The following is a 24,427-nucleotide window of genomic DNA, read 5'->3' as shown; positions in this document are numbered from 1 at the left end:
CTATCGCCAAAACTAAGCGCGGGAAAGATACAGTGTATAAATGCATTCAAACATTGTAAGTCTCTCTCTTGCAACACGGCGGGCGCCGATATACGCGACATCCTAACGACCGAAGCGCAGGGGAAATGAAATTCTAAGCGGAGAACTGCAAATTTTAAAGTTGAAGCGAGCACGGAGCGAAACAGAACCAAGCTAGCAAGCGCGAACAAAAGGCAAGTGTCCCGGTGTGTTCTTTTAGAGCGCGTTTTTGCCTAAGGAGCTAAAACGTTCTCGCGCGAGGCGTTAGAACATGAGTGTCCCAGTGTGTTCAATTAGTACGCATTACGTTCTAGCACGGGGCGTTGGAAAACAAGTGCCCCGGTGTTTTAGTACCGTGACCACATTAGAATGCGACGACATGAGACGCCGACAGCCTAAACCCCAAGGGTCTTCACCACTAAAAACGAACTGTTTCCTCTCAACTCGACCCTGCATTACACGACTAAAGCTGCGCGGTCTCTTCCGTAGAGGGAGGCGGCTTATGGCGTTCTCTTCGGCGGCCTTGGATAGAGGTAGAGTTTTCTCCTTTCCTCCGCAACGTAAACGGGTCTATTCCCAGTGCGCTGCAACAAAAAAGCAGGCTTTGGTGGCTGCTCACAAGCAAGCGCTGATGCGAGTAGAGTGCTTTTAAAGCAATAAATTCTTGTTGGAGAGTGGTGTGGTTGAAAGTGAAATATTGAGTTCATCACTCAAACTCCGCGCGCATTCGACTCCACAAAAGAAAAAAAGCCAAAACTGTTCGTACAGTTTCAAGTATAGAAGAGGTTGGTGCACAGCGCCGACGACGGCGGAATTTTACCGCAAATGCGTAAATGAACTGACTTTGACCATCAACAGCTAATGGGCAGCCACCGCTGTAATGACAGAATTAGGGTGGTGCATAATGCCTAATTACGGAAATTGAAGACCGCGCGATTTGTCTTTTCGCGTCTTTTTCATCGATTTTCGAGCTAACCGCTCCTTTTGCACATGTAATATTTTGCTCAGGTATTCCTGCCAGTGCAATCTAAACGTCGCACAGGTATATTTGCACTGCTTGAAGCGTGCTGCAGGGTCTCTATAATGGATATAGGCGAGAGGCTGGCGAATATAGGAAATTTCGAATCATTTGCGAATAATGTCGCAGTTTTGTTCGACTTGCAATGCAGTTTCAATTCTTGAGGTGTTCCAATATTTCCAACATTCCAAATTAAGGTATAATGGTGCAATAAGAGTTGCTGTGCCGCGCGACTCTCAAGCATTCAAGCAATAAAGCGGAAGGCTTGCTTTTTGTGCAGTGGCTTTTATGCAGGACGGCGGAGCTCTGCAGAGAAACCCAACACGGGTAAGCCTCGTGCGAAACAACTGTATGCTAACCTTGGTGTAAGCTTAAGTGGAATGCTACTTGTGTAAAGTTTATACGTCGAATTTTTCTGTCAACATGGTGGCACGAGTGGCGATTCAATACTGATTACTTATTGGCTTGCAGTAGGGTATAACACCCACTAGCATGCCCAGAAAAGGCACATTCCTTTCTTCTGCATTTATTTTCCGCAAGGCATGACACACATTTGTTGCAGCAGTTTGCCACCTTGTAATAACATTTTATTTTTATTTTCTGCCCTATTTTAATTAAAGTTAACTTAATACTCGGATGAGTTAAGTCCCGACTACCTAAACCACCGTTTCTTTGTTGCTATGTTTTAGAAGGTCTATGAAGACAAATAACAAGTTATCAGCATTCTAAATCATTTTAGTGAATTGGAACTCAGTTTTTACTATTAACAGTTTATCGGTACTACCAGTTTTTATATTTTAGAGCTCAACCACCTCTACCAATTTAGAGTACCAGGCATCAAAAATGTGTGCAATAGCTTCGGCTTTGAGCGAAGTACGAAATGATGCACATGCGTATTCTTTGCAGCATTTAAACGCTTGCACTTCTATAAAACCCCTACTGAGGAGAGCAAATAGTCGTTGAATTTTTTATTCCGTATGCTTAAGGTACACTGACTTTTTCTAAACATTAACCATTTCGAGTGACAGAAGGAACGTTGCGTGTATATTACCGATATTTTTTCTTAAACTAAGCTGTACTTTGTTAGGTGAATAGACGTTCTGTCGTCTATACAAAATATGGTTGAAGTATTACAAGAACTGTCCTGTGCGCTCAAGCGAAGTAGGTTAGAACAGACAATACATAAAAGCTCATTTTATGTTCTAAACCCGCGTATATTTTCGCCCGGACATGAGCTTCATTTCACAAAACAAAGTGATAAAGCTCAGTGAGGAACGCTTGAGTACTACTATTGTTAGTACAAAAAATTACCGACGATACTTATAACTTCTTAAAAATATCAAGGCGACAGCGTATTTCGACATTTGTTCTTCAACCTTCTGCCGAACATCACGGCCGCACCCGTCACCCCTTTACCAGCTCCCTGGACCAAACCCTTCGAAGCTCGTTTCGCATTCTAGCCATCGCCAGAATAATGCTACTCGTGCTACTTCAACTTTTTGGGAACACTTTTGTGTACCTCACTATAATTACCTCACGCATTCCATGAAATATCTAGATTGAAGGATTCCGCCTTGCAACAAGGCTGTCTTGAAGATTTCCCGCTGCTTCTTTTCTGATTTTGCCGAGTACATTCTTTCTTTCAGGATTTTCTGTGTTAATTCCACTAGTGAATCTCCAGTCCTCCCCTATTTTGTTTGCCACGCCTTTTTTTATCTGCATTATCTGACCTGTGCAGCCTCATTTAGTTCGAATAAGGTGAACCAAAATTCCTTCTACGTGAGTTTGTTCCCCTAAGCAAGCGTCTGTTCCACTGCTCCAAATTGCTACCCCAAGCACGCTTTTTTTGTTTCTATGACCCTCTGGGCCAATTTCAGTTTGTTTGTAAGTCGCCCAGTAATACTCCGAGGGCTGCATTCTGAGTCCCTCCTGCGCTCCATTTGTCACCTCCATTCTGCCGAGGGGAGGATTCCGCGATGATTACGCATGGGGAAATCGATTGGATCTCCTCGGCGGGAGGCTCGATTGGAGGAAGGACTCAGGATGCCAGGGCAAGTGTACGCCCCATTTGGCATCACCGGTAGTTGATATTTAGCTTATATCAGTCCTTTAGCGACGAAATCATCACGCAAGTTGGAGTGTTGAGGTACGCACTTTGTGGCAGTCCGGCACATATATCCGTCGCCAAGTACTACGGCTATTACTGATCTTAGCAGGTACATGGAGAACATTCTGTTGAATACATAGAAGTCGAGGTGAGAAAATTTCAACGAATCTGAAGGAGCCAAAGAATGAGGCTGCCTTTTGGAATTGAGAATTAGTTATTAAATATTGTAAGACGTACACCAGTGTAAGTATTTCGCAGAAGTATTCATCGCTGATCCCCACTATGGGAGAACTACCAGCAGTGGAAACGGGGGGATGCCGAGTGCCCTTCTTCAAGAGCGTTTAAGTCTATCAGTGAATTGGTATGATCAATTCTGTAGTACAGTGCATAGCTGTTGAGCGAAAATTTGCGTCTTATCAGGGTGGTTCGAACAAAACTACGGCCACATACAGGAGACATTCCCTAAAAATAAAGTGCTGAAGCGCTTGGAGTTGGGAATAGAGCGCCATTGCAGATTTTCGAGATTCATAAAGGGAAAGGGTGGTCTCCGGTCAAGCATACAATTTTCAGGGTAACTACGTAATAAATTTGCCAGTATTCAAAATGCTCTTGTAAAGGCCAAGATGAGAAGTGGGCTCATGCAGTAAATCTGGTTAAATTCGGTCAAGGGATGACTCAAGGGAATTCGGAACAATTAATTAAGGCTTTTCAATGGCATAAAAATAGGGAGTGGAAGTGTATAATAATGTCTTTGTGATCTTATATTAACATGCCCACTCTAGGCCCACATTTATGCACACGTATAGCAATCTTACCTTTGTCGACACTCCCTGTTCCTCTTCGGTTATTCGTCCGATGACATCGTCGTCCGCTAGTTCATCGTTGTGAGAGCTGTAATTTTGAAGAACACGCAAATTATGTCACATGTGGCTAGTGATAAAGACACTGTGATAGCTCCGCGCTATAAAATTCATAGCAACGTTCGAAACGAAAGATATGTTAATGCGTCGCATTTCTTGCCGAATACATTCCACAAGCGGAACGATGTAGCACCTACCACTTTCCCAAAAAGGCATAATTGGCAGAAGCAACGCATTTATTCGTTACAGTAACCTAAATGAAGAAAATAAGTGAAATGGTATTTTCAAAAATAAAGAAATACAACATTCCGAAAAACGCAAAAATATATCAATGACCCAACGAAATCAGAAGCATTCATTTTAGACACTGCCTCCCAGAACAAAGACAAAAATCACAAATACCGCGAAGAAAACGGCGTAAACACACATAAGAATTGCGAGAATGTACCGATCCAATACCACCGTGGATTGCACGTAAAACCATAACTCACCGGTAGTAACACATTTCGTCGTTGAAATAGTCTCAATAACTATGATCGGTGGAACGGAATTTTGAAAAACCTAGAATAACAGCAGGTAGACAAATAAAATTTCTATAAAATGCTAAGATTAGTTTATAATGTTGGAAATATTTATGAAATAATCTTCCAGGAGGCAATGTTTCGTACATAACGCCTGTGCAAGCTATTGTGACTAGCGGTTCTTTCGTACGTACTAAGTAACTGCCATTGTTTCACAGCAAGCTGAGAAAAATGCATCCCATACACCATCTCCCCCCCCAAAAAAACCAAGAAAACAAAAATACAAAATCTCCCAAAATAACTACGAAAACTGAATAAACAACCGGGAAAACGGACGAATGGCGTGACGCCCTGCGTTTGCTGAAAATACACAGTGCAAAAGTGCAGAAGAATGAAAGACTCGAAGTATTCAGTTTCGGTAGGAGGGATCAAGCAAAGCATTAGAATAACGCTCCACATTTAGCCAGCCCAGTACATTTGGCGTAACGGCCACCTAGTTGGATTGTTCATATCGGCGAATCGTTTCTTTGCAACACTTCGAGTGACAATAGACGGCCAATACTGTGCAACAATGGGAGTTGCTTCTTGCCTAGGAAAGATTAGCTAGTCACAATGGCTTGCGAAGGCGTTATGTATGAAACATTGCCTGCTGAAAGATTATTTGGCAAATATTTCCAATATTTTAAATTCAACTAAATGCAGAGAGAGAGTTGCGGACAGCGTACATTATGCAACTTACAGTATGAAGCTCCCCGAATGATAAGCTATAGTCAGGCCACTTACCGTAACCCCCGGACAATAAACTTCGTCTAGAAATTGAAATGACAGCCATCCAATCCAGTAATAAAAAAAGTTGAAATTAATTTGCGCATGGCAAGTCTGGAGAGTCCCCAGTAAAACATTTGAAAGGAACAACATAACTCCTGCAGGATATCCGAAAACAATTGCTACCTCTGCGAAATGAAATAACGAATAGGGTATGAAAACCAATTAAACCCGTTCCGCTCAACGTGAAAGCTGTCGGAAGTGCACAGCAGTGAATCGCCGTAATGGGCTGTGGCGCCGTTATCCACTCACTGCTATCACCCATCACGCTCTTCGCCTCCCAGTCTCACTCCTCTCTTGGTGACTGGAATGGATGTTTGTCAAATACAATTCAAATTTTCCGCCTTCGCAGTGCTCGCTGGAACACCGCAAGCGGGAGTTCTTTTCTTTTTTTGCTGGCATTCATGTCGCACATGCCTGGGCCCTTACTGCGCAGTTTGGAACGCGCCGTTACGGAAGAACGTTTTAAATGCAGAGCATTTCAGTAACTCACGATGTCACCCGCGTTGGCGTCCGTCGTCCGCACGCTCACTGCGCATGCGCGTCGAGTCGAGGCGAAAGGGAACACTCTCTCGCGAGGGGCATTGGATTGGATTCGAACACTCTCTCGCGAGGGCATTAGATTGGATTCGATTGGATTGGATTGGATTGGATTGGATTGGCTTGGCTTGGATTGGCTTGGCTTGGATTGGATTTGGATTGGATTGTATTAAAGTGGATTGTGTTGGATTGTGTTGCGTCATAGCCGCGGCACGTTGCGTCATAGCCGCGGCAGACGCGCTGGGGCCGGCGCATGTGCAGTACTCTCTCTTCCGCGGTTTCCTCTCCTTCGGGCGCGCTGCGCATATAACCGGTGTGCCGTTCTCCGGAGAAGCAACATCCGCGCTTGGCTCAAACACCTAGGGACCTCGCCGCTTTACAAGTACGCCAACGTCGTCGACTGGGACCGGCTTACGCAGTCCCTTCAACGTATATAAGCGGCGGAGCGCGCGTTCGGAATTCAGTCAAGGGCGTCTTTGCTTGGCTTTCGCTTGACGTGATGCTTTGCTTGCCTCGAGTAGATGCGACGCATTTACTCGAGTTCCCCCCGTGGGAAGATGCGGGCGGCTTTTAAATGCAGAGCATTTCAGTAACTCACGATGTCACCCGCGTTGGCGTCCGTAGTCCGCACGCTCACTGCGCATGCGCGTCGAGTCGAGGCGAAAGCGAACACTCTCTCGCGAGGGGCATTGGATTGGATTCGAACACTCTCTCGCGAGGGCATTAGATTGGATTCGATTGGATTGGATTGGATTGGATTGGATTGGATTGGATTGGCTTGGATTGGCTTGGCTTGGCTTGGATTGGATTTGGATTGGATTGAATTAAAGTGGATTGTGTTGGATTGTGTTGCGTCATAGCCGCGGCACGTTGCGTCATAGCCGCGGCAGACGCGCTGGGGCCGGCGCATGTGCAGTACTCTCTCTTCCGCGGTTTCCTCTCCTTCGGGCGCGCTGCACATATAACCGGTGTGCCGTTCTCCGGAGGAGCAACATCCGCGCTTGGCTCAAACACCTAGGGTCCTCGCCGCTGTACAAGTACGCCAACGTCGTCGACTGGGACCGGCTTACGCAGTCCCTTCAACGTATATAAGCGGTGGAGCGCGCGTTCGGAATTCAGTCAAGGGCGTCTTTGCTTGGCTTTCGCTTGACGTGATGCTTTGCTTGCCTCGAGTAGATGCGACGCATTTACTCGAGTTCCCCCCGTGGGAAGATGCGGGCGGCTTTTTTAAGTGCGAATGCACTTTATAAGCGACCCCAAACCATCCACCGCCGGCGGCGGCGGCGGCGGCGTCCGCAGTGCTCCTCTATATTTAAAAAAGAAACAGCATCCGGCGCCAGGTTTCGATCCGAGGACTTTGCGGCCGCAGCGCGACGCTCTACCGACCAAGCCACGGACGCGACGCTGATATCAGTGTTAGTGACGCGCCTTATATCTTTAACGCATTCAAACTACGTCGTCAGCGGCGTGCGTTGGCGACTCAGCGGCGTTATAGCGGCTTGATAACTGCGTGGTGTACACGTGATACTACAAACCCGATGGAAGAGATGGAAGAGAAGGCGGCGAGGCGGTGGGCTGCGGGGGCCGAGCGCAAGCGCCGCAAGCGGGCCGACAACCGTGCATTCGCACTTTCACATTCTCCCCCTCGGGGAAATGCGGGGGAATTTTTTTTAAGTGCGGAGCACTTTAAGGGCTCGCCTTTTCGCCGTTGTTCGATCGCTGAACCAAAGTACAGCCACACCGCGTTCCGTCATAGCGGCTGTCGTCGCGGTGTAACCGAGAGGGTTTTAAAAACAAGCATTTTATATAGTCATAAGCGTTCAGAACTCGTGAAGCACTGGCGCTTGTCATACATCTCCCTGTTGTTTAGCGCAAAGAAAACTGTAGGAACATTTGCGGCAAAAAATACGTAATTAAACGGCAGCGCCCGCGTTCATTTATTTAGGAACGATCGTTGGGTTGGCTTTTACGATAGTAAGCGAGAAAAAGTGGCAGTGGAACGGTGGCTTGTGCAGGAGGAAAAGCGAGCACAAAAACAACAGAACTCCCGCTGGCGCAGTTTCAGGCAGGGGGAGCATGGTCACTGCGAAGGCGGGAAATTTGAATTGCATTGGGTTGTAGCAGTGAGCGGATGACGGCACCACAGACCATTATGGCGAATCACTACTCTGCACTTCCGCCAGCTTTCAATTTGTGTGGAACAGCTGTAATTTATTTTCGAATGCTCTCATAAAAACAAACCCAATCTGCGTTCCTAACTAAATGAGCGCGGGGGATGCTTGTTCTAGCTCAGTATAATTTGCCTCAAATATACTTGAAGTTTTCTTTGCGCTAGACAACGGGGAGATGTATGACAAGCGCCCGCGGTTCACGAGTTTCGAAAGGTTATGACCGTATCAACCGCTTGCTTTTCGAAGGTTGGTGGTACGCCGTTACGGTTACATCGTGGGACTCTATTTGGGTCGGTAATCTCGCATCGCCGTCTGATTCCGGCGGTCGCTTGACACCAAAAAGTGGAACAGCGAATGAGCTACGCCGACAAGGCGAGCCCCGAATGTGCTGTTCACTTAAAAGGAAGACCTGGCGAGCTTGCATTGTTGCAAGCAGGTAGTATGGGTTCCACCTAGCTTCACTAAAAGCGTTGAAAGCGTCCTGACACTGGAAGACACCATCGTGCGCGTTCTTCACCTGAAGCTGGCAGATTGTAAGGAACTGTAAGAATAATTATTTGAACACTCCGGACAGGATACCTATACTCATCAGTTTCAAGACAAACCCATAGGGATACAATGAAGATGACCCACCCTCGTCTCTTCTGTCTTGAAACAGTTCACCCAATTCCCACCTCGCCATTCGCGCACGCACACTCGGCATGTACCATGGATAAGGTAGCGGCATTTTCAGTAACATCTATTAGTCCTAGTTTGAAGCGCTGATCAGGACACATTGAAAACTATTAGAGCCCCTCCTTCTGCCTCCTGTTCCTTCGTATACCGTGTTTCCGCGCTGATTTTAAACCCTAAGGACTTAAGCTTGGCAGTACACTCAATTTCAAAGTAATTCGGTTCCGGTCTCTACCATTGGATTTATACACGAGTGCTGTTGTTTGGAGTGTGAATTTGAGGAAGCCGCATTAGATCCGTTTCAGCCGTTTAAGAAAATCCCCAAATTGTTTGCTTTGCTTCCAGTATTTACGTCGCCGAAGAAAAAGCTCATGTCCTAGAGTATTCACTGTTATTTACCTGGAGCCAGTGGGATTCTCCAAGTGGTCGCTGTGGAATGCTTCAGTCAAATTCTTGGGTGCTTCTGGGTCCCTTATGAGGTCTTCCAGGTTTTTATACACTTTGATTCGTTTGCCATGTACCAGTATAAGCTTATCCATAGCATGCAGGTAGTTCGCTTGATTGCACACCAGTATCCGAGTCTAAAGCGTAAAGGTCAGAGCATAAACACTGAAATTGCAGAACTGTACGTATCAGAAGGACAGCTCACAGTGATCTCTAATTACCGTTATCAAACAGTCTAACAGGCAACAAACGAGCAAATGCATATGTAAAAACCGACTTACGTTTCTCATTAGGGAAAAGATCCAACCTTTTCCAAATCAATGCTCATCCATACTTACAAATCTCCTCTAGTTGGCTTGCGTACGTTAAAACAGCATTTGCATTTTCTTTTCGTTTAGAATCCGTTTTTTATTTCACCTAAACTAGGTTCGTCAATTCTTTTCCACGCAATATGTTCGTACAACTGTTTCTGTGTGCTAGAAAAATGATGCAACTGATTTTAAAACTCCAAACTGTTGGTGGAATAACTCATAAATACTAGCTTAGCACTCTAGACAAAACAAAAGCATACTCATTCTTTTTGTATCGTCAAATTACAGGCTAAAGTTTTTACTCTCCTTTCAAGCAGTCACTATTGTAAGTAACTTTGTACACAGGTTGGACATTTATAATGTCTTTAGATATTTGCACGCGGACAATACCTGCTGCCAATCTTGTCGTGACGTAAATAAAACACAGGATTGTGATCGAAATAGAGCTGAAAGTGTGTAAGTATACGCCTTCGTTTCTTGGAAGTAAATGAATGCATTTGTCTTGTAATATGTGTACCACACAGCCGATGAACAAAGATGGACCACTCAGCAAAGCGTGTTAGGCAGCGATTGTACCAGTCCCAGTCGGGAGAGGGACCAATACGTTTATAAAGCCGCCAAACGTACTCACCATTTCTTTCAAGCGCAAGAGAGAACGAGATTTGAAGAAACTTCTCCTGAGCGGTAAAACTGTTACACATTTAGAAACGCTACACTGTTCTCTAAAGTTGCTGGCTGTAAGATCCGCTCACTAATTTTGATAGTTTAGAAGCATTTCACTACCCTCAAGCTGGTGCATGGAAAATTGCAAGGTTCCCTTGTTTAAGAAGTAGCTTGCGACCAATCTGCTAAGTTGCTGGAGAAACGTCTAGGGTATTCATGTATTGTTGTTTGTAAAGTCAATGGCTTCAAAAATAAAGAAAGCATTTACTTCTCACAGCAAGTAATGCTGATCTAGGAAGAGAAGTTACTGATGCAAGGCATTTTTTACCCGAGTGTAAAAAATGTGTTTCTGTTTCTCAGCTTCTTTGATCAAACGGCTGCCACTTCCGAACCTACTAAAACCATTGCAGGAAAGCAACGTTTCAAATGAACAACTAGCCAATTTGGAAGTCAACTCCGCGAAATTACCCGGGAAAACTTTATACAGTTTTTGTTTCATTCTGCGTCAAAAGGTACAGTCCATATACTAAAGGCTGACATTTTGCATGGCGCTAGAACCTGGTAAAGCAACGTGCTAAACTTGTAAAGGCGCTCAAAAGAAGTTTTTGCCTCTATTACTGGTGCGAAAATATTTTGCGTCACACTTAATAGCCTCAGAGTAATCACTTCAGCAAAAATTGTCGTTATCATAAAAGCTTCAACGGACCTTCGCTGGTAAGTTTTATCCTAGATGGTTACGCGCAACTGAGTTCAACCAAAACCTTTTCTCGGCACACGTCAGAAGAGATCGCGGGAGCTTGATCTCACTAATTCCAAATAAATGGATGACCGCTCGTGTTGTTACCGAGAAATGTACAAAAAGCGCAATATCTTTTTCCTATCCGTAATAATTATGACTACAAGGTTAAAGGAGCCATGAAGACAAAATACAAGTTGGATTTATTAGAAAGACTGCTTAGTCCCGATAACAATAATACCAATATCATCGCAATCTTGGAACAAATAACGGAGATATTAAAGAAAACGCATGAAGCAGTCGCGACCCCCTAGATAATTTCCCGCAACTTTTCAATGCCGTCACGGAACCTTGTTTGTGCGATTGGCGGCCGCCTAGCTAGCCTGTCGTGACGACACATGACTGGACGTCTGTAATGGGGCCTCTAGTTCCATTTGACCGCATCACTCGAATGCTAACGTGCAGTTAACGCACTGAAAATTACGTTTTATTGTTGGGCCCTATGATGTCGTTCTTGCTCATTACCCGTCACTGTGGCGCAAAATTTGAAAGTTTTTAAATACTTCTTGCTTTTTTTTGTTAAAAAAACATCTTTTGTGGATGTAATGGACCTGAGTGAGATACTGAATCTTAGTTCTTTCAAATTAAACCAAGTTGTATTTTCTCTTTATGGCTCCTTTAAGTAGACTGCCGATAAAAGTGATGCCATGAGCGACATATTTAGGAAACGAAATCTAGACGTGCTACGGACCATGCGTCGTCATACTTCCTCCAGCGCAATTAGCAATAACATAAAACATAGCTCACTGTAATGAAAGCAACAATGGCTCGCCACATCTAATTCACTGTCGCTCAAGTAATTGATTGGTTGTAGGGTTTAACGCGCCGACGCAAGGCAGGTGATGAGGCCCGCCGTAGTGGAGGGCTCCGAATTAATTTTTACCACCTGGGGATCCTTAACGTGCGCCGAAATCTCGTACACCCGGGCGCTTTTGCTTTTCGTCTCCACCAGAAAAGCGGTCGCCACGGCCGGGAATCGAACCCGCGTCCTCGTGCTCGGCAGCACAACTGTCAGGCAAAGTCAGGAATAGATTGAGAAAAAGTAAGGGCGGGCATATCCCACCCATCAGCCATGCTGAGCTGTTACGATCTCGACATCCGTTGACAAAGAAATTTCAATTTAACCTGAAGTGTTGACAGATTGGGCAGATTTGATATTCCTCCTGTGCTCTGTGAGAAAACCTCAGTTGATCGCACTGCATTTGAAATTTTCGCGAGCCTATCGACCTCATACAAAAATTTTATTTAGCTTGACTTGTGATTTAGAGATAAGCCGAATTGTTTGTATTATGGTCTGGTGCTTTTAGCGGCCTGCGTTGCTGGCCAAAGTGGTTCCTTTTCGTACCTGATGCCAGAAAGTCTGCCTAGAAGTCGTCCCTGCTAAACGTGTGTATGGACAAGTCAGCCAGTGCATACTTGCGCCATGCATACTGTTGCATTCCATACTAGCACAGTAGTTACACCATGTATACTGCCTTTATTTGCAGGCATTCACCGCTTGAGGTGTGCAGGTGACATAGAAATTGGGATCACCGGCCGAGTCCTGCGTTGTTTTATTGCCATAAAAGCGAAATAAGGGGATGGCAGGTTGGGTCCTAGATTTGAGTTTTGCGGATAAATAAAAATTTGAAATAAACTCGAAGCGGTAGCTCAGTGGCTAAGGCGTTGCGCTGCTGAGCACAAGATCGTGGGTTCGGTTCCCGGCCGCGGCGGCCGCTTTTCGATGGAGGCGAAAAGCAAAAACGCCAGTGTGTACGAGATTTCGGCGCATGTTAAAGATCCCCAAGTGGTCAAAATTAATCCGGAGCCCTCCACTACGGCGCGCCTCATCACCTGCGTTGCGTTGGCGCGTTAAACCCTACAAACAAAATTTTCAATCGGAATTTTGAGTCTTACTTCTAATGAGTGTATATATTACAATATTCTAATGAGTGTAGATATTAGGCAAATAAGCAAAACCCCAGTGGGAGGTGCTAAGTGTTTGAAACCACGGGTGGGACCTCGAATGAGGAATTTAGCCCTTTCAGCCATGAATTTTTTCTTTCAAGGAAAATATTTTTTCTGTGTGTTCCCCCAAACTGTTCGACGCAATGAGCTTAAAAACAAAAAAATGAGCTAGTGCTGCTAGTAATTTCCCATTTACAGGCACTACATCTAATTAGGCCATAAGGTATTTAAAGTTTTAATTTCCAGCAAAAAATTATTTTTTGGTTGTTTTCCTAAATTTTCAAAACCATGATCCCGCACACACAAAAAAATAAAGTTGGTAGTGCAAGTATTTTTATTTACAGCTATTTCATCAACTATGATTTCGGTCCATCGGGTCACGCCATTGTCAGTCTGATCTTCACTGTACTGTCTTACTTTTTCTTGCCATCAGCTTTGGAAAAAGAAACCAATAATAGTGATATGTAGTGCAAGACGCATCTTTGAAGAACTTTTTCTCAGTTTTGTTCTGGGCGCGCTAGAAGAATTTTGGGTAATGTCCTCCAAATTGAACTCATGGGCCGAAAGGGTTAAAAAAAACATGAAGCGAGTATGGTAAAGTTACTTATTTAAGAAAGGACAAAACGGTAACTCAGTTCCTGAAAGAAAAGAAATTGAAAAACGGCCTGAGCATCGTGGTATCCGAGAAGAAATAATATAAAAGTAGAGGAATATTTAAGCATAACAACGCGCAGAATATCACAAATGTAGTCTTCAAAAGTTGGAGATACCTACAATAATATCCACAAAAGTCAAGACGGATTCCTTTAATTGCAATCGCCTAAAATGTGAAATATTCAACACAAAGTCTACGTTTAAATTGAAGTAGGTGTGGTGTATTAGAATTTTTTTTTAAATTTGAGCTGAAAAAGCTTTTAAGCATTCGGTGGTTTTACGGGTGGTTGTCCTGCTCTTGGGTCTTACAGAGCGAAATATAGAAATTTAGAAGAAACGGCTGCCCTATTAATTTTTTAAAGAAATTTGACAGTGAAATGGCGGGATCACTACAGAGTTTTCTGCAGAGGGAGCTTTTCATCGTTGGGTGTGAGTTTAGCTTTTCGTTACACTTATCACTAGTGTCGAGGGCCAGCTCGTGTTTAGTTTTCTGGTACTAGTCAAAAAAAGAAAAAAAAGGAGGTTCAACGATCTAATATACAGGAGGGTCAGGAATGGAGAAGGGGCTAATATAAAAAAAAAAGTATTTCTTCGCACTGCTGCTTCATAACCGAAAGATGACATTTCATAAGTTTTTGACGAAAGAGAGATCATTTAAGGTGCTTCTTACACAGGGGAGTGGCGCTGAACCTAAATCTTTGTACTTCTGTAAGGGCCCCAGCCATAATAGGAATTGCAAAGTGTTCGTCTTCAAAGCCAAAAAGTTACCATTCTGTTTGCCACATCTTTAAGGATACAGGATGCTTTGGAGGAGGTCGTTCTAGATTTGCGGTTATAGCAAGCGTTACACTTCGCCTTCCCAATTTCATCATCTCCTTCATCTATTCAGCTTCCCAATCTACTCTGTTACAACTTAAGAACAGCAACGGAAGTTGCCGCTGTGCCTCATCACCGCTGCCGGATGTTACTCCGCGCGCCACAAGTAGTGCGTTAGTGGGAATATTTTGATCATTTCACGAGCCGTTTCCGTAATTTTCTGTACTTGATGTGCTGTGCTGCAGCGAGGGCAGAGAAGCTACGTGAGGAAACGCAGACGATATCACGCATTCCTAGCATCTCCGTTCCAAACGCGCGCGCCCGTTGACATCCGGGTCCATCGCTTAGGCGGAGTGATACCGTACATGAGCTATTGCTGTTCTTAGCATGCTCCCGAGTATAGTCATCATTATCGCTTCCGCACATGTTTTCTCGAATCTCCGGCTTAAATAAACCGCTTCCTTTTGCAAATCCCAGACTCTCTTAATAAAAAATTAAAACTAGCGTAATGATTTACTGAAGATGTTTCATTGTAGAAGACCGGTGAGTCATGGCCGTGGGAAATCTGTGTTTCGGAAGCTGCCCTCGACTCGTAAACTAACAACACTGTTAGCAATATCTAAGGCTGCCGTTCGTGAACTGTGGGGTAAAAAGCAAGCGAACCGAGGGAGCCGTCACAGGATGTACAATTGAAATAAATTACGGACCCTAAATTGAAACCAGTTCTTACTGCAGCAGAAACTAGTTGAAGCAGTTTACTAAACTTTGCATTCACTGAGATTTTTGGACGCCTGGGAGCCTTGGGTTCAAAAAGCTGCATGAGTGACTCTGCACAAAAACAACTCGCCTAAGATTCGTGTTAGTAGCTTAATAAGACGATTTTCAGATTTAGAATCGTTGTTTTTGCGTGGTACCGCTCGCAGATTGATCGATAGCGGTTGGAACATGCTAACAAAGTTAGGGTGGGCCAGTGCACAAATGCCCGACTCAATTTTTATGTTTGAAGTCGCTTAAGTCGGCAACTACAGTTTGCTTTGGTTCCAAAAGCAAGCCGGAAATTGATTTGCCAAAGCCTGAAGTACTTAGACTACACAAGACTTGATTGCGATACACAGTATCAAAATCAGTCACCAAGCGCAGCCCTAGATAAATGTAAGAGAGGCTCTCTTGCCCGTCAGTTCACGGAAATGATGAAACACGTGTCGCCATGATGCTTTCTAAGCTTTGGAAAACGAGTTATTTTTGTGTACATACCACGGTGCTGTACTGAGAACGTAGCATGAAATACTTGTCACTTTCGAGCTCCACTATCATGCAGCAGACAGAGGAGTCTACCCAAATGTTTCTAAGGAACTCATTGGCCAAATGAAGGTTGTAACGACTGGTTTTTTTGTCTGATGAGGTATTACAGATATTATATTGTTCGTAATGTTGCTACTGATATACTCGTGTAGCAGAATAATTTCAGCGGAGAACTGTAGAGTAAGAATTTGTATAGGATCTTTTGGCAGTGTACGTTTGAAGTGAGGGATATGCGTTATTATTCACCGCAGTACTATGTCCAGTGAACAAAGAAGATGACCATACGCTATAATTGAATGGTAAGTTCAGCCTCGTGTAAAACGTTTCTTATTTCGGTTCACATTAGTTGTAAGCCGGCAAGGTCGCAGTGATCTCCGATGCTGTTTGCTTTAAGCCTCTGCATTTCTCACAACACCACAATAAAGTGCGCCTAATTCGACAAGTCACCTTTTGCTTGAGAAGGCCTTGATTTCCGAGTACTTCTGCGAAAAGCTTGCTTCCGACCACGGGGTCAAGCGCACTAAGCGGGTCATCCAGCAGGTATACGTCACTCTGGCTGTACACCGCCCTGGCCATTGAGATGCGCTGCTTCTGGCCGCCGCTGAGATTGCTTCCCTGTTTGGGGGATGTAAAACACCCGCGCTGAAAGTTATCACAGTGCAACCTGAACAATTCCAAACGTTAAACAGCTCTGCAAAGTGTTACACACAATGTAAATATTTATAGCGGACATGTTTTTGTAATATAATATTGCACTGACTTCTGAGCATTGACTTTATTTCAAGCATGCATTTGTGTGCTTTGGAATGGCTGACGAAAAATGCCACCTAGCTATTGCCTAAAGAAACGGCGCTCAAAATCTTCATTTTTAGTTGAAAGAAATTGTGGGCGCAATTATTACTAGATAAGGAATGAACTGAGCTTGTTTGTAACAACAGAGTCTGCCATATCGGCCGCAGTGACAGACACAAAAGCACAATTTCCCGCGATAAAGTTCGCTCTTTCAGCGATTGCATCTGGGTGGTGTCGCGTTGAATTTAGCATTGTTTCGCCAGACTAGGTATGGCGTAGTTTATGACACCTCCTGTGAATAATGATGTTTTATATGTCCAAGAACAAGACAAATTATATAGAAAATAGGCGCCGCGAAAATTTGTCAACTGTGTCCGAAGGAACATCAAAGACGCCAATAAATAAAATTCTGCGTGCTCCGATGTTTAAAGCTCCCATTGGTTGAAGAATATTTCAAGATAAAACGCAATAGCTTTATTTCACGAATGAGTAGTCATGACGGTAAAATAATCACTCCAGCGTACATTGCAGAGCCCCTATAACTGACAAAGCACATGACTCATAGAACGCTTAAGCTTGGGTAATCGACATATGTTTCTTAGTATTGCATAATATATTTACTTCTTCCGGCACATTCGGATCAGCCAGAGTTCGGCCTAAAACATTACTTAGAGCTACTTTTCTATTTTAAATCTAACCGTGCATATATGGCTTGGCGCTTTTGTGGCCACAAATTGTTCATTTGAGAAAACATATTTTTAAGGTGAATTCAGCAGTTCGGCTAGGAACCGGTAGTGCATAGTTTCTTTTTGTATCCAGATTATATGCAGCAAGAACGCCGAATCTTTCTATTGATCAAAATCATAACGGGGTTTAGCAGCAGTCTCGCAGCTCATATATTTCTCATTCTTTCCTATTCGATGGAAGATCTTAATCGAGAGCTTCTCTGTCCGCCAGGGTAAAGGGATCCTAGGAAATGTTTAGCATTAACACTTTTAGTAAACAAAACGTGCTCAGCGCTTCATATAAGGAGCAAGAAAAACGTTTAAAGGTTTTATAACGGCATGTGACACATAGGCAGTGTGCACATTGACTGTGCAGGTACAAAAAGACACCAAAGATTTGACGAAAGAAAACACAAAATTAAACCCGGCTCCATCTTGAGTCAAATGCGCTAAAGAGGGAAGACAGTGAACGCGACAGCGCCTCACGAGCACTCGAAGATCAAAAGAATGCGGAAAAAAATTAGCTGGCGATTACGATGCTCCCTATTGCGATATGAGGGCGCAGCAACAGTGCGCTGAGGCAGCACTCACTCGTGGGTTATCTCGACGGCAGCGATGAAGAGCCTCTGCGTCCGCGGCGCGAAGTACGTCTCAGGAAAAGACCGCGAACTTCGTCTTAAGCGAACGCACGTCATAGACACGCGCACGCCCTCCTCACGTTTTCGCCAAGCGTCGCGCCGTCGAGCGCCTCGTGCGGGCACTGTAACTTCCCCCTCCCCACTCCCACCGCACACTTTCGGAAAGCACTAGCTCGCGCTGCCACGGCGAACCGCCCTCCGCTCCCAATTTCGCTACACTCTCCTCCTTTGCTTTCGTTCATCGTTCGCTTTTTCTCTCACTCGACAGTCTTGCCATCGTTCTCTTAGTTGCGCCGACAACGCGGATCAGCCCAGAGACGGCCAAGGCTCCATTTAGTGTCTAATGAGCTAAAATGCGGAGCTCTCGTTCTCTTGTGTCGGCTCAAACGTCAACGAGCGCTTTTCGGAACCATAGAGTTTCTTACAATATACCGTGAAGAGGAATCTGACGCCAGCGTCCATGCAGCTCACATCAAGGCCGTCTGTGTCGTCACGGGCCACCGTAATACCCGACGGTAGCCTTACTTTCGTCGTTGCCTTGGATTGAGACGTTCTAGTGGCAGTAAATACCAACGCAGTGCCACAAAAACGCCAATAAGAATGTTTTCTCATATATGTAGAATAAATACACGCTATTTGAAAGCTAAGAAATAAGGAAGTCAGGACTATTACTTTTAACAAGAGTCTGTCCGAATGGTTGTATTCGCATATCCATGCGTAGTCAAGAAACAAACCCAGAAAAAAAAACCGTTCAGAATCCAAATATGCTGCCAAGCCCCAGCCAGGAGCACTGATCTTCGCATAACTCCCCCGCCGACACGGATTCCCAGGCGCAGTTTCCTCTCTGGTACACTTACTAAGGCTGCGTTCCAATTCGCGGACAACTTTGTAGAAAGCCTACGAAGCAGTCTAACTAGACGTCTAAAGGAATAAAATTGGAACGGCGCCGCGATCGCTAACGGAACACCAGCGCAGACGACAGCGTCGTAGCAGACATGTTGAGGGCGCAAGCCGCAAGTTTCGTAACTAATATTTCCGTTGTTATTACAAACGTTACGTGATTTAAAAAAATATACGATGTCATCTATTTCAATAAAAGAACAAGTGCTTTTGTTTCAACCTTAATACGCAAAAAGGTGGCGCTGGCATCACTTATTAGTTTAGACAGGAAGGTAGCCTGCATCGTTGCTGACTTCGATGCTGTCTGACCCGCCGCGGTGGCTCAGTGGCTAAAGCGTTGCGCTGCTGAGCACGAGGTCGCGGGTTCGATTCCCGGCCGCGGCGGCCGCTTTTCTGATGGAGGCGAAAAGCAAAAACGCCCGTGTGTACGAGATTTCGACGCACGATAAAGATCCCCAGGTGGTCAAAATTAATCCGGAGCCCCCCACTACGGCGCGCCTCATCGCCTGCGTTGCGTCGGCGCGTTAAACCCTACAATCAATCAACTTCGATGCTGTCTCCTCGAAGTAGTCTTCGTTGACTGCTTCGTTCGAATTAGAACGGGGCTTAACATGGCGGCCTGTCCGCGAAGACGGCAACGAAGCTGTCCAAACGGTAAATTGGAACGCACCTTAAGAAACACTACGCCCGGAACACAGCAGTACCGTCGCGGCGCAAATTTTCCGGCTCGCGTCAAGGAATCCGCAGCTGAACTTCACCGGCGGTATGCTCCCTTCACTTTCCCTCCCCTAACGAGAGGGAGAGGCACCCGCCACTTCGAGACCACTGCCCTCTCTATTGATGGGTCTGTAAACCGATTTCTGCGAGGCCGCCGGGGGGTCTGGGAAGCTGCTCCTACCATTGCGCGTGTGGTAAGAAGAATGCAGGAAGGGAAAAGGCGATTCTTAGGGCGCGTTCCCTACTTAGGGATTCTTAGGGCGCGTTCACTGGTGCGTTCCCTAGGTTAAGCTACCGGCACCTGTCGCAAGAGAAGAAACTCAGCAGCCGGCGCGATAGGAATTTCACTGCGCAGCCCCGGAATGAATTGTGGCCTCTATCATTTCGTCTGTCAGATGCCGTTACCCTCTCCTTCACTGTCGCAGATTCGATTCACTTTCATTGGGGCATTATCGGTTCCCTCGCCCACGCTTGGCGCACTCGACCGTTTCGCCTCCTGTATATATTCATAGTAGAGAGTTCGACGGAATGCCGTCGGGTCAGGTATATACATTTGTATAAAAAAGGCAGGACACCGGCCAATGTTAAAACAAAATTTACCTTTCGCTTTTAACATTGGGTCATGTCCTGTCTTTTTTATACAAATGTATATATTCTTGCTCCATGCCCCTGCGTGACGCAAGACCTACAGCAGACATACGAAACGGCTCGACATACAACAGCTACGCTGTTAATAATTCAGCCAATGTGCACAAAACAGCGCTAACGTGCTATTTATCTTTATATGTTCGGGAGACATTGATATCTAGCGACAGTCGATCCCCAGCGCTAGAGGATGTCTACGCAGCGTACCACGCTAGTACTCAAGTGATTTTGATTTTGCAAATGTTCACTGAAAGAATTTCTCAATGGGCATTATAAGCAACACCATAGGTGTTTTGTACATCTGTATGTCATTAAAATGCAGATAAGGAAAACAAGCAACACGTTTTTTTTAAGAATTGCGGCATCTCTGAGGAAATGTCGGGATTAAGGCTTGTTCTATAGGCAAGTAAGATACGCTAGGAAAGAAATTTCCACAAGATAAACGCACATATTTTTTTTTGTTATTGTAATATGTTTTTGGCTCCGCTCTGAGTATTAAGGCAGCAAATTTAAAGTTCCAAAAGCACTGTTTCCTAGCGATGGGTTTTCGGATAGTACAACAACGCTTATCATGACGAAGTGTTCTCACCTGTCCGCAGAACTTGCTACCTACAGGCATTTCTTTCATTAGGCGAGAAATTATTAAAAATATTCGACTAAAAGGGTAATGCATTCATTACCAACCTTTTCTCCCACTTCTGTCATGTCTCCATGCTGAAACTTGTTCAAGTCGTTCATTAACTGGCATGAAGATAACACATAATTGTAGGCGCCCGTGTGCATGGGTTTTCCGAACAGAATGTTGTCTCTGATGGTCATGTTGTGTACAATTGGAAGTTGAGGTACGTAGGCAATCCGACCCTGTAGGAGAAATTTAGTGTCAGATAAAATGAAGGGATATATACACCACTAAAGTAATTTCTTTGCGCGCATATGGACGTCGAGAAGGTGGTGAATGTTTTTCGCAGCTAGGTGTATAGTGATAGTGCTAACGGAGTGTGAGGTGGGCAGTCTCACCTAACATGCATACGCGAAAATACTGAGCTTTTTTGCCGCACCACCACTACACAGCCGGTTTTTGGCTAATATTTACGCGTGAGCTCGTGGTCTCCTTAAGAAAGGCATAGTACAATGTCACTACGGCCATAGTATTCCTTCTAAACAAATAAACACTATTCACCTGATCAATGAAGTTTGCCTTTGGTAGGTGACGCCCAGTCATGATACAAAATTTACCATTCTTTCCATATTTTTATCCGGCTGACCCAATCGACAAAAGATATTATCTTCGCATTCACATCAACGAACACATTTGCCCACGTACGAGAACAACAACGTTAATGCTGGCACTACAAACATGCTTTACAACCACTCTACGCGGTATTCTAGGGACGTGGGTGGCAGCAAACTCCGTTCTACCATGTCTTCTAGAGGGAATACATGAGAAGAATAGAAGCTACATCCCGAGCTGCAGCTCACCTGCAGTCCAGCTCTGTGAACAGCGAAAAACTTCTAAGCTATTACTAGAGCGAAATCTCCATTACTCTATGTTCAACCCCAGAAAACGTCTTTTCTCGTAGCCGGAATCTGACATTCAACGACCGCTAAGTTCAAGTCGGAGCCTCGTGCGTTTGCGTAGTGAAAGCTTCTAATTCGTCATTTGTTTTAATTATAGGGGGCGGAGAGGGGGATAAAGGAAAATTGTGAGGGCAAGTACCATCACAAAATGATATAAGGTGGCGCTGACTGCATCTAAGTTGGCTGCAGGTTTGCAACTAGTGTTGACTGCACCGAGCACCCTCTGTGGCTTGTGTTTCGACCCAACTGCATGCACATTAACTCTCCGCTATCGGCGCGGAAACCGAGCGCTCTCTTGACAAACGTGGCTTAACCCCGTTCAAGCAAGTGAAAGTGGGAGTAATGATATTCATTTTGTTTTTTAAGTGAAAACAGAAGACAAAAGTAGAGTGGGTGGTGGCCCCTGTCCAGGCCGCATTCAGGTCCCACGTCTCACGTCCCACGCGTCCGACCGAGCAGGTACTCCAGATCCTCGACATGGGAGCTGGTCAACCTATGCTCCGACTGCTTCAAAGTGGGTGATGGTATTGGGTTGGGATGTTTGACGCGCGCACACACTAGGCAAAAGTGTTCTTAAGGGCACACTGGCATAAACCTTAAGGTTGAGGCCAGTGCGACCTTAACATTGTGCCATGTTGCCCGTGTTTCCTTTCACTTTAAAGGGGCCATGCAGACAAAACGCAAGTTTGGCTCATTCGATAGATTGCCTCGTTGAAATAATGCTGACACCCCTTTTTCTGCACACACGCTCAAATAAGCTATATAATTAGGGGAAAGGGAACGGCCATGCGACTCACTAGCTCATTTCCCGCAACAGAACCAATGATGCCATATGCCCAGCTGTGCGATTGGCTAATGCTGGCAAAAGAAAACGCAAATTACCCAGGGATTACAAGCTGGCAGAAGGAGATATGTGCACTTAGATATAATGTATATTCGTTTTACAGCCGTAAGAATCGTGGAATAAACAATGGAACTTACGAAAATGCACGTGAACAGAGAAGTACCGTTGGGTACTGCTGTTTGTACTTGGAGCTCTGTGCTCTTTTTTTAGCTGCATAGCAGCCTGCCGCTTTGGGGTTGCGTCACACGACACTGGCCGATTGGCCTAAGCGACGTTGTCTGACATGGCCCTGCAGTTTGTCGTACATTCCCCATGTTTCACTAAACGGTTACTTTCTGCCGTAACAAAAACAAGGCAGGTGGAAATACGGTCACAAACAAAGCAACGGCAGACAACGGTCCGCGGCTGACTATGGCAGCGCCATCTGAGAGGACTGATGGTAAGCAGGGCTGCAAAACCCAGCGACGCACTGAAAGTTTGTTTGTGCACCCGCACTTATGTCTTCATGACAGACGTCACGAAAATACACGATTTCGCGGGAGAATCAAAATTTCAACCTAAATTGACTAATCTTAGTGAATACGGCATCGTTTGCTTTCCTGACAAGCGCTGGGGGACTATTAAACATGAAATGTTTCGAATTAATTAAAGGCATTTTGTCTGCATGGCCTCTTCAAGGAAGTGTTCTACTTACGGTGCATGTGAGATTTCCTTTGAGGCGCTCCATGTCTCCAAGAATGGCCGAAAGTAACGACGACTTGCCGCTTCCAACAAAGCCCACTATGCCAACGAGGGAACCAGCTTCAATGTTAAGGCTGACATTTTGTAGCTCAGCATCTGAAATATTGCTGGAACGTTTGCTCCAAGAAAACCAGCAGTTCTCCATTCGTACAGCTCCTGGAAGAAAATTAATGCGGTTATAATTAAAACAACAATACAGGACCGCTTCAAACACTACTTTTTCGTATGACATATTATTAAAATAAGCCCCAGCAACACTTCCTCCGAAAACTGGAACCTCAAAAGGTAGGTATTTTCAATAAATGTTGAAATATATTTGGTATGTCGTCCGATTGAGTGAAGGGGAGGACGGAGGCCAGAATACCGTAGGATGGTATTCTTTTGTACAGTTACAAATTTAGGTTTCACATGTTTGCACAGAAAAGGGTATTTAGAGCGCGTAAAAATTCGTAATTTTCTTCAGGAGATTTATGCAGCCACTATTGACGCACTGAGTCAATTTCCAACAAAACGTACTCCAAAAATCTTCTATCTTGCTTTCGCTGTCAAATGCAGAAGTATTAACTACGGTGCCTAATCTTTTTTTTCTTCTTCTTCTTCTTCTTTCTTTATTGTTTCTTGCCGTACAGAAAGGGGACCCGAAGCTAAAGGCTTGGAACCTGACAAGGGCCCATGCTTCGGTGGCAGGCAGCGTGCGGGCACAGTATATTATATTGCACACTTGCAGCCGAGTGTACAAAAGTAGAAACAAAAAAGAAGGCCAGAGAGAGTACATTTGCAGTCGTGCTCCTCGAACGCTCAATGTGCGACTACTTTGCACAAAAACGAATACAGATACAAATTTGCACGCAGGATATGGTATCAAAACACTCGCGTGTTTTTCCGTGCAGTGCAAGGAGTGAGCGAACAACAAAATACACCTGAAACAGAGACTTACTTCAGCATAGATATCTGCAGTTTCGTTGCAACAATTTATCTTATGCTATACGAAATACGCAATTGACTGCTATACGCAATTGACTGCACTAACAAGGCATTTTTAATCTGTGTTTTTGAACACCCTTGGAGAAAATTATAGTGTTTCTGAAATTTGTTCAATAATGAGGGGATTTGATGATCTGTGTGTTGCAACTTGCCGGCCATAGTTTGTCGTTGTAGACGGCATTGGTCGATGTAGTCTAC

The 24,427-nt window shown here is 44.8% G+C and overlaps 1 protein-coding gene across 1 annotated transcript in view; it reads right to left on the bottom strand.

Annotated features, from left to right (window-relative positions):
* Nucleotides 1-24,427, bottom strand: part of LOC144158624 (multidrug resistance protein mrp-7-like) — a 97,563-nt gene that overhangs the window by 37,273 nt on the left and 35,863 nt on the right. Inside the window, exons 7-11 of the mRNA XM_077689642.1 lie at nucleotides 23,199-23,401; nucleotides 20,767-20,943; nucleotides 16,113-16,280; nucleotides 9,132-9,313; nucleotides 3,959-4,034 (exon numbers count right to left, since the gene is read on the bottom strand). Coding sequence (XP_077545768.1) covers nucleotides 3,959-4,034; nucleotides 9,132-9,313; nucleotides 16,113-16,280; nucleotides 20,767-20,943; nucleotides 23,199-23,401 — 806 coding nt within the window. The remainder of the gene's footprint in view (nucleotides 1-3,958; nucleotides 4,035-9,131; nucleotides 9,314-16,112; nucleotides 16,281-20,766; nucleotides 20,944-23,198; nucleotides 23,402-24,427) is intronic.

Source organism: Haemaphysalis longicornis, unplaced genomic scaffold (genome assembly GCF_048455015.1).
Source record: "Haemaphysalis longicornis isolate Haplotype H1 unplaced genomic scaffold, Haemaphysalis longicornis Haplotype H1 scaffold_10, whole genome shotgun sequence".
Classification (NCBI taxonomy): Eukaryota; Metazoa; Arthropoda; class Arachnida; order Ixodida; family Ixodidae; genus Haemaphysalis; species Haemaphysalis longicornis.
Note: the sequence above shows the minus strand (reverse complement) of the source record. Positions and strands in the feature narration are given on the sequence as shown.